The sequence below is a fragment of the Semicossyphus pulcher genome, unplaced genomic scaffold, assembly GCF_022749685.1.
Source record: "Semicossyphus pulcher isolate SPU_LCO1_2020_fin unplaced genomic scaffold, fSemPul1.0.p SCAF_14, whole genome shotgun sequence".
Taxonomy (NCBI): Eukaryota; Metazoa; Chordata; class Actinopteri; order Labriformes; family Labridae; genus Semicossyphus; species Semicossyphus pulcher.
Window position 1 is genome coordinate 4,299,687 of NW_027211648.1, and position 10,348 is coordinate 4,310,034.

At 38.3% G+C, this 10,348-nt stretch overlaps 1 protein-coding gene across 1 annotated transcript; it reads right to left on the minus strand.

The window, feature by feature from the left end:
* Positions 1-759: 759 nt before the first annotated feature.
* Positions 760-6,635, minus strand: emx1 (empty spiracles homeobox 1). The gene is made up of 3 exons (XM_069662315.1): positions 6,287-6,635; positions 4,012-4,196; positions 760-1,040 (listed from the first exon to the last, which is right to left on the minus strand). The coding sequence occupies exons 1-3, from the start codon at positions 6,633-6,635 to the stop codon at positions 873-875; spliced, it is 702 nt and encodes a 233-aa protein (XP_069518416.1). The 3' UTR covers positions 760-872.
* Positions 6,636-10,348: the final 3,713 nt, after the last annotated feature.

The following is a 10,348-nucleotide window of genomic DNA, read 5'->3' on the forward strand; positions in this document are numbered from 1 at the left end:
CTGCTTTGAAAGTATGTTCTCATATATGTTCTTTACTACACACAGCTTAATGAAATCTGCAGAAATTCAACAAATGAAGACGTCATCCATCACACATCCCACACCGACAAATGTAGCACAGCAGCAGAAGAAGCACAAAGCTGTGTACTGGCTTTTATTATGTGGCACAACTCGCCCCTGACAGCAGAGGTCTCTGCAGCTTCTCATCTGTCCCAGAGTCACGCACAGCTGCTCGCCAATCGCCTCTCTGTGGAGAATCTTCATTAGGAAGCATGACCGAGCGCTAGAGCGGCTCTGAAAACAAAACCGTGCAGCGAGTGACAAATTAGGATCTTCTGTGACACATGGTTCACTTCCTGCTTTGTTCTTCTGCCCCGATCTCCCGCTCGCTGGGTGGATTAAAAGAGTGCGACATGTTCCCGTCATTGAGGAGAAATTTAAATTAACACAGTACACAGGTGGCGGGGAGGGTGTGGTGAGCAATGAGGTGTTAATGACCAAAGCAGGTGGTAAAAACAGCTCTAATGAAACAAATAGCCTCTTTCAAAAACAAGCTTTTAAAGTGGCCTATGTACAATTTAAAAAAACAAACACTATGAAAGAGGTTGACGTTGTTTCTCTTCATCTTTGGTTTTCACACCAAAGATCTTCAATGATGGGAGGATCTCTCCTCGCTCTGAAGATGGATATTTAAATAAGATGTTTTTTCCAGTGTCTGTGCAGTGATCACATATTCAGTCTTTGAGTCTTCCTCTAATGTGTCTAATTATCTTAATAATAATAATAATACATAATAAATAGTGTTGGTCCTTGATGCGTCTGAAGGGGACGCAGGGTTTAGGGCAGCATTGTCAGAGGTTGGGCCGCGGTTTTTAGTCCTCTGAGGTCACGTCTATGTCCTCGGAGCTGGCCTGCTTGGTGGCGATGCGCCATCTGTTGATGTGGTGGTTCCCCTTCTTCTTCTGCTGGCTGTCTGGTCCCTCCTCCTCCAGCTTCTGCCGCTTGTACTTGGTCCGCCTGTTCTGGAACCACACCTTCACCTGGACAGGATAATAAACAGGTAAATGATGATGGTGAACATTGTTAAAACAGACTGTTATGTCATTCCAGAGAGCCTCAGGAGGTCAAAGCAAAAGACATTTCTCAAGGTGGACATTTTGACTTGTCACATGACCGTGCAGCTAATGATTATTTTCATTATCCCTAAATCTGCTCTCCTGTCAACTGTCCAAATCCTAAAGATATTCAGTGAACAAAATTAACAAAAAACAGATAAATGCAATACCGGCACAAGAAAGTAGCCAATAAATTGATTAATTAATGATCAAACTAGCTGTTTTTGTCGTTTAGCTTCGTCATCTTTTGGCTGATTGTTTCATTTCTACCTGTGACGAGTTAAAATTTCTGCCTGCTGTTATACCAGACACTTAAAGTCAGAATGGAAAATGACTTTCACACTTCATGCCAAGGTTTCTATTCCATTAAAAAAATGAAAGGAATGTATATAGGTCTCCTTTTCTTTCATTGCTTTTACTTCCTGGAAAGTTAGAATGGGCTTTATCTTCATTTTCTACCATTACAGTACATAAAATCTGTAACAAATTTTAAAAAAATCTTTTATTACCCTCCCAATCCACCAATCCCCAAAGCCTGCTATTCTCTCCTTTACTCAAACCCCACTGGTTCATACTTTAATAATTATGTTGTCTCCCCCTGTACCTGTAGCATCCCCTTTGCTAATGATAAAAGAAATAAAACCCCAACACACAACTTGTCTTCGCATTACTGAGCAGTGACATTATTGCACAGGAAAGGTCGACGGCTAAAGAGCCTCCTGCCTGATTGGTGTCGCTGGTATGTCCTTGGAACATCAGCCTGCCCGACATACACATAACCAGGGTACATTTTTTAAATAGCAGCACCTATATTAGCTTCCTGCTCTTCACTCTTGCAAGGCTTAGGGCTTATTCAACATAGAGAAAACAGTTTTCACTAAACTGGATGGAAGTATTTTGGGTCAATGTTGTGAGTGCAGGCGGCTCAGAAAACTTAAACAGCAGAACTAAAATGTTGGCTAGGAACTTGCCAATGTGTGTAAATGGGCTAAATAAGCAGCCACAGAAACTATCCAGCTTTTTACTCCTGTCCCTGATTTTGTCCACACAGTTTGACTATTCCTTCACCATCTGTGGGTGATGAGTGATAATGCCGATAACATGCCGACTTCATCTAACTTCATCTTCATCTTCATCTTCATCTTGCATCGGGTGTTTTAGATGTTTTGTACACACTCAGAAATAAGATCAAACAAAAACTCTCTGTGTTAATTAACATTAATTTGTCACTTTAATTAGCATAATTCAAATTGTGCTTAATTGCAAAACATTTTATTGACTGACATGAACACTAAACTTGCCATCAGCATTTACCCTTATCGCTGAGTCAGGACACCCCTCCTTATGTTGCCTATTAGGCCTAATTGATAAAGAGATATTGTGGACTCATTAAACATAACCGATAATATTTATAACCCTTTACACTATAACATGCATTAATTAAACACCTTTAAGAGGCGCTTAACTGAGTTGTGGACAATTATCATGTGGCTTGGGAAAGTGAGTTATTTAAATTAGATCAGACTGTGTCTCAAACGGTTTGAATATTTTCTGTGTATGATGTACTGTAATCGTACTACATGCATTGGCAGCAATATGTATGTAATGTAATGTAAAATAAAAAAATAAAAAACACTATCACCATAGCCAGTGCGGACTGATTTCTCACTTAATTCATGATCTCTGTTGCAGTGGACTCTCTTTTGCAACATGCTAGCCTATATTTAGATGACTACTTACAATAAATGATGTAACAAGTACACTACCCTGCGATTTAAACTACTGTAGTCTTTGTGACACCTAAATAAAAAATGGCAATAACTGTAGGCCTATACTTACAATAGCTCTATACATAGGAAAACAACAAACAAACGTTTAAAATTTTTACATTAAAAATGTTGCTGCTTTAATTAGAATTGATGTAAATTATTGAGGTAATTTTTTACACCCCAATATCAGGAGTTAACCGCATTAAGGCTATATGAACTAAATGTAATTTTCAGTGATATATCCATCTAGCTTTGCTGTTTTGAGAAAAAAAAAACGTAGCCTAAAGCACCAAAATAGATAATTACTCCACTTTATTTGTGTATATTCAGACTAAGGTAGGGATATCTAAAAAGTAGCGTTTTTCCCCAAAAATATACACTTCCACCCACATTTTTGATTCAGCCAGATACAGTGCTTTTGTTGTTTATTTGGTAACTGCCTCATACTGGAAGCACGTACGCCGTTTTTAGTTTTGTTTTAACCCTTAGATGCATAGGTGGATCAAAAATGTCTTGCGATATCTTAACAATGAAAAGTTAACATTTCATATTCCAGCTATTCCTCAAAAAACGTTTTTGATATTGTGCCACTTAAATTTTGAACTTACCTTTTATACAATTTAAGAAACTGTAGTTTTCGTATTACTTCCCCAAGCTTCCATAAGTGGGTAAAAAAAAATTAAATAATCGTTCAATTATCAAAATTGTCAAAATGTTTTCAAAATGTTTTTTTTATTATTATTATTTATTTCAAAATGAAAGCATTCTTGTGTGGACCAAAATTTATTCAAAATGATTATTCTTAACCAAAATGGCATTAAAACTCATTAATTCTAATACGGGTCGCTTTTGACCCACTTACGGAAGAGTGTGGGGTCCAATCACAGGTGGTTAAAAAGGGTTAAAAAATATCGTTCTATTTTTAAGTTATCGCGACATTTGATTGCAGAACGAACACCAACCGTTTCATTCTGGAATGTGACGGAAAATAATGTTGTAACCATGGAAACGCTGCTCTTAGTCAAACTTATTGAGTTAAGCTAATAGAGAACATTACTCTTTGCGCTTTAGGTGAAATAAAAAACATCCATACAATAAATAAAATAGCTAGCATAACATTAGCTTACCTGTGTTTCAGATAAGCTCAAGCCGTTCGCCAGCTGCTTCCTCTCGGCTCCGACGACATAGTGGTTCTTCTCGAAGGCTCTTTCCAGACGGAGCAGCTGCGAGGGCGAGAAGGCCGTCCGGATGCGTTTGGGTTTTCTGGCAAAAGGACCGTGAAGGAGCAGGCTGTCCTGGGACACGTCATTACCTGACACCGGAATTAAGGAGAGAGACAAGGGCCGTCAGTTTGGGCTGTAAAAGGTAACGTTACTATAACACCTCATTAGGACTGGGCAGAGCGGTTTACTGTCAGTGTGTTAAATCTGTGTCATAGGATTATCATTCAGAAACTGTGTTAATATAGGCCTGCTTTACTGCGTGATGTGACCAAATGATGCTGTGCTTGTCATTATCTTAATGGAAGCAAAGGGCAAGGTAAACATTTTAAAATAAATTATATATAAATAATTATAATAATAACAATAATATCCATACCAATGCTGATAATAATAGATCATATTGCAGTATTGTAATTATTATTATTATGAATCATATTTGTCATTAATAGCATGTTAATACATTTGTGTCGCCAGAATAATACTTTGTCTATAATGAAAGATTTTCTAAGAAATAATAGAATGTTAAAAGCTCCTTTTTTCATATCTTTTATACATTTTTATTTCTGATATGACTCGTTGTCATTAACAAAGCGGCCAGCGTGCTTCCATCAAATGTTCCTCTTCAACTGCTTTTCTTTCAATATCAGGCAAACAGCATTTAATTTGGTTCTTTAACGCACATCAGGCCATTAAATTAATTTGAACGTAACAGATAGAGAAGGACGCCCCTTTCCAGTAGTGTTATTGTGGGCTATTAGAAAGGGTACAGGAGCCTCAACATTTGGGTTTTGTGTTTCCTGTAAATAATATTTGTGTATGTATCGACTACTCCTGGAACGTATGGATAATAACTTATCCAAATATAACAAGACATACATAAACTCATTGCACAACAAGATTGTAGTTTTGTAGTATCATACTTGTGTCAAATTGACTATTGGTTTAAACAATCTTAACCTACTGAATTTACTGAAAAATATATAGGCCTATCGAAGAAATAATGTATGATAGCGTATGATTTCTTTTTACAGTGAATAGTAATAGATGAAAATATTCTCGGAAGGTAAAATATTTATTTTTTGTGAAACTCTCAGATTTTTATATATATATTTTATGAAATGGTAATTATTTTATATATTATATATAATTATTTTTACTATTTCCTTGTTTTTTGTCCTCTTGCATCACATATTAATTCCAACCTCAGGGGTATAAATAATTAATTTAGTATTAATAAGTATTAGTATTAATAATTAGCCTACATTGTCATCAAGATGCATCAAAGTGGAAGTTTGAAAACAGGCTTTTATTGTCAAACCTGAAGGGCATCTTATGGATTTGCATCATTCTGTCTTTATGAATAGAATATATTTTCTGTCTGGAGCTTTAGAAGTGCAATAAAAGCATAGTTAGAATACAAGAACAATTTGTCTCGTGCAGTATAAACAGACAATAATCGGGGAATAGCTCGTGCGCAATTGCGCAGAGGTTTGTGTGGTAAATAAGTCACTGCAGGCTGTGTTCAAATCCTCTGCTGCTGTAAGACCTGAGCAGGATTTTCCTCCCTCTTCCTATTATACTGAAATGATCAGCCTGGATTTTATCACGTTTGTCTCTACAGCCTGGCTGTTGTGCCACATTTATGGAATGAAATGAAAACGCTCTGTAGCCTAACCTAAGGCGAGTATTCTTGTATGGAAACATCGGAGCTTATCTTCTCCTGGCTGTGGCTTTCTGAGAGTGTAGCTGCGGGGCGAATGAGAGTGGAAATATGAGAGCAGCCCCACAGCCTGCTGAACACTCGGTGGCCTTGTGATTTATTCTATCAGTGGCTGCAATTTAGTGTTAAAGAAATGTCTTCAATGTTGCCAGTTTTATCGTGTTAAAAAGTCAGGTGCACGTTTCTGCCCTATTTCACTAAATATGGAAACCTCTCCAAAGCAAACATTTGCGCATGCTTTACAGCCTCCATGAAACACTGATGAATAATGCCATTACAGATTTACACCAAGGCACCTACTCAGCATTTTATGTGCAGAATATACTATTGTTTAGTTCAAATTACAGGCTGATTATTTTGGCAAATGTAATTGCAAAGATCAAAAGAGTTTTCAGACCTTAATGGGAACTAAAAATGTGTTTCACCATCTGCCTTATTTTGCATCATAACTTCACTTACCTTGAAATCTGTGTCCAAAAAACCTGTTCCGTAGCACCCAGGGGTAGAAGTTGAGCGGATCTCGATGTTGCGTCCCGAAGAAGTGCGGATGCTGTAGGTGTGTTCCACCGAGCTGGTGCGGGGCCACGGTGAGGGAGGGGTGGCTGACAGTCTCTGGGAACACCAGGTCCGGGGTCTGGTACAGGGACCTGGCCGGCGGGGCCTGGTAACTGTTCATTAAAGCATCTGTCGTCGGGTTGGAGTAACTTAAAGCCGTCGGACGGATGGGGTCCTCCGTGGTTAGAGGGTTCTCTTTGGCGACCAGAGATTCTATCGTGAAGCAGCGCTTTCCTGCAGAAGAAAACATCATCTTTCGTTTGAAATCGAACCAAACAAACCAAAAGAAAGTGATCAGTCCTTTTCCTTCCGCTTGCTTGAGAAGAAAACCTCCCTCTCACAGAAGCGTCATGACCAAAGATGGAGGTTTTTTTGTGGGGGGGGGTGTTTGCCTTCAGTGGAGATGCTGCTACAAAACTCAACAGTGCTGCAAATTGCTCTGATCCATGGAGTCTGTGCGCACTCGGAGGGTTTCTGTGCACAAGTGCGCACCAAGAAAAAGCACCTCCAAGCTTCAGTGCGCGCGACGCTGCGCAAGGAAAGAGCTGATTGGACCAGAACACCTGCCAATAGGTCTCCTCAAGTACCTGATGCATAGATCACACAGCACCGGAGCAGCTTAGTTACAGAGGCACGCTGAGAAAACATGTGTGCTCCAATTAATGGCTCATTGTGGGTCCTGCTCAGCCGTAATGTCTCGCTTTTCTGTAGGGAAACAATCCGCTGGAGGGGGTGAGAAACTTCCAGCGCAGGTTCAATCATCCAGAAAGTCTGTAGGAGTGACGATACCTTAAATATGGGAGTCTTTATGTCAAGAGATTTAATATTAATCTTTTCAACGCGAAGGGCTTCAGCTGGAAGAAATAAGCGCTGATATCCTAAATAAATACATCCTATGGTTTGTTTAATGGAAAGGTTATTCAGCGTGTCCACTCGGTTATTTTTCTCCCATCATTTGCATGTAAATCTACATTGATGATGGTCGAACACAACATGCTACAGAAACGATATTAAGCAATTAATGTCTGCACTGAGTCAGATTCACATTCCGGTAGATGTGCATGTTATTCTCTCATCCACCAGCGCAACATGCCTCCTGTCGGAGAGCACAGTTAATAATATAAATTTATATATGTAACTATTCATATTTCATAGGCCTAATAGCCTTATTTATGTGCTATAAATTAGCATCAATATTGCAAGAATGTCTGTACATTTTTATTTTTGATTCTATTTATTTTCTTCTTACATTATTTTAAATTATTATTATTGTTTTGAATACGGTGCGTGAAAGACACAAACTTCCCTTTGGACTTTTTTTAATTTATCAATTGAAATACAACAAATGGTGACAGATTACTTGGCTTGTTTCAGATAGAGGTTAAGGATGTAAAACGGACTCAATAAGGCCCATCACTACCCACTGAACACGTGTCCACTGTAAAGAAAATGACGCACAGTTCGTCCTCTAGGATTTCAGAGGAACTGTTAAACAGCATGTAGCCCTGCTGCAGGAGGAAACAGTCTGTAACTGTGTCTGGAGCTCTCCTCGGCGCTCTGCTTCCATGGCGCACTAACCAAGTTAATAATTGTCACCTTAATACACTCGTTTGTGTGAAGGTTGCATTAGAAAATCATTACCGATGGAAATTATGAGGTAAAACAAGTTGTTGATTAGGCGTTTAGAGCTAAAGGCTCCTAAAGACGGCGGCTGAAGGTTCTCTGAAAGAAGTCCATCTTTTCCTTCTCCTCAGTTATTTAAAAATCACTGTACAGGTTGTGTGGAGAGAGATCTGGGTTTATTTAGTGGGTGAGGCCTGAAGTCATTGGAACAGTTCCCTGGAAATGTATTTCCACTGCTTGACTTTTAAGAGCCAATGTTGAATATATAACAGGCCTATAAATCCTTTAAATCCTTGTAAAAGTTCTTGTTTGTGTCGCCGAATTGAAATAAATATAAATAAATAGCTGTTATGTGTTGCTCTTTGGAGTTATGTCACTCCAGGATACACACACTTTTTATTTAATCTACATTTCCTGATTAAAAGAATTACGTTTGGTTAGAAGGTCACGTTGTAAATCCAGGTTGTGAGTACAAAAGGCAGTGTTACAGATATCAAAGAAAGTTATGAAATCCGCTCCAATGTAATTCTTAAACAAGGTTTCAGCCTGTTCACAGTCACATAACTCTTTCTATTCAATCCGTGTTTTTACGCACAGCGCGGCAGCAGGAACTTGAGGTCTGACCGAAAAGCGCTGTTGAGTTTAATGATGAAACCCTGCGGGGCCTTTACGCGCTGACCCTGATCGCGGCTGGTTAATAGATGGCCAAATCGCTTTGCGTGAACAAAAACAAAGCAGGGCAGTCGACCGTTGTTCCGTACCTGCATGTTGATCATGTTGAGACCCTGAGCAAACCGAGCACTGCGATACAGTCTCCAACGGAAATAGCTTTTATTGTGAAATTCCTTTTTTTAAGAGTGTAAAATTCCTGACATATTTTTAGTGTAACATTTGTTTAATCTCCTTGAGCACTGCTGCAAAATAGATCAAATGTAGAGTTAAGATCTTTGTCAGGATTTTAAAATGTCTTCAGATTATGTATTAATAACAATAAAGGAGAAGTGGTTTCGTTTACATATTGGCTATTAAAGTAAACTTCACGAGAGAATAGTTAACAGAGCAGAGGCTGGGTTTGGAGCAACACGGTGCCTTATTTTACCCTTTAAGTTACATTTTAATGAACTTGTTTTTCTGTATTTATTTACCCAGAACTGTTGCATTCACATCTCGTTCATGCCTCAGAAATGCTTCAAATATAGTTGTTATCCAACTTAACTTAAGTATCATTTCACACTGCAATTTCAGGCTGCATTTTCCTTTAAAACTGTTACATTTTAATTAAAGTAAAACAGATGTCCCACAGTACATATTCTGCAATGCAACTTTACACATTAAAATACGTGTGTAGATTTAAATTCTATTACATCTACTTTACTTCACCTGCAGCATTTTGGCTTACATGGAGTCCTGTGTAAACACAAATACAAAAGTACAACAATTAAAACCACCAAACAGTCTAATAAATGATAGGCTTCAGTCACACTAAATGAAAACAAATAGTGCCGTTAATTGTCTGTGTAAAGTATCACAATGTTTGTGTTTTTAAGGTGCAAAGAAAAGGAGGCTCTCAGAGACAGACGCTCAGTTTAATCACGTGCTGCCCTCTAGTGGCCTCTTTCTGAACAACATGGTGTTATTACTGGCGCCATAACTGAAACATTTAGATAAACTGAACACACTTGCTTTAATTAAGAGAATAATAAAAGCATAATTATACAGTAGTTTAAGGGACTTTTTACAACAAGGTTCTTAAAAAATAAAAATGAAATCACACTTAGAGATACACTGGGACTGATGGTTTTGCTTTGGCCTTTTCACAGCAGCTTAATTATGAGTTACTTATTTAACAAACACTAATTCCAGTGCTGGAAGAAACAAGCAGTTTTTCTAAATGTACATAATTTATGACAATTTGGACTATTTGGATTTGTTGTCAAGTACACTCTTAGCTTCAGGAACATTGTTACAAACATGATTACATGATGTGCCAGCAGATGGATCGTTATAATAGTTAAAGGACAGTTTTCATAGTAGATCAGTTTAAGGGTTAAAAACTGCTGTGAATTTAAGATGCTGTGGATGTGAAAATGGTGTTTAGACCAATGCTGCCACCTGGTGGTTGAACCAAAGAAGAGCATGTTTATAGGATTTAAGATTTCCTGTAGAGATCAGCTGCATTCTCTGACCTCAGTACCCACTCCCCATTCTTTCACACAACTAGACATTGAACTGACTGCATAATACAGGTTTTATAGATGAAGATAATGATACATTATTATGTTGCAGAATTCAGCTGTCACCTGTAGTCAGCTATGAAACCAATATTAGTGCTTTTTGCAAGCG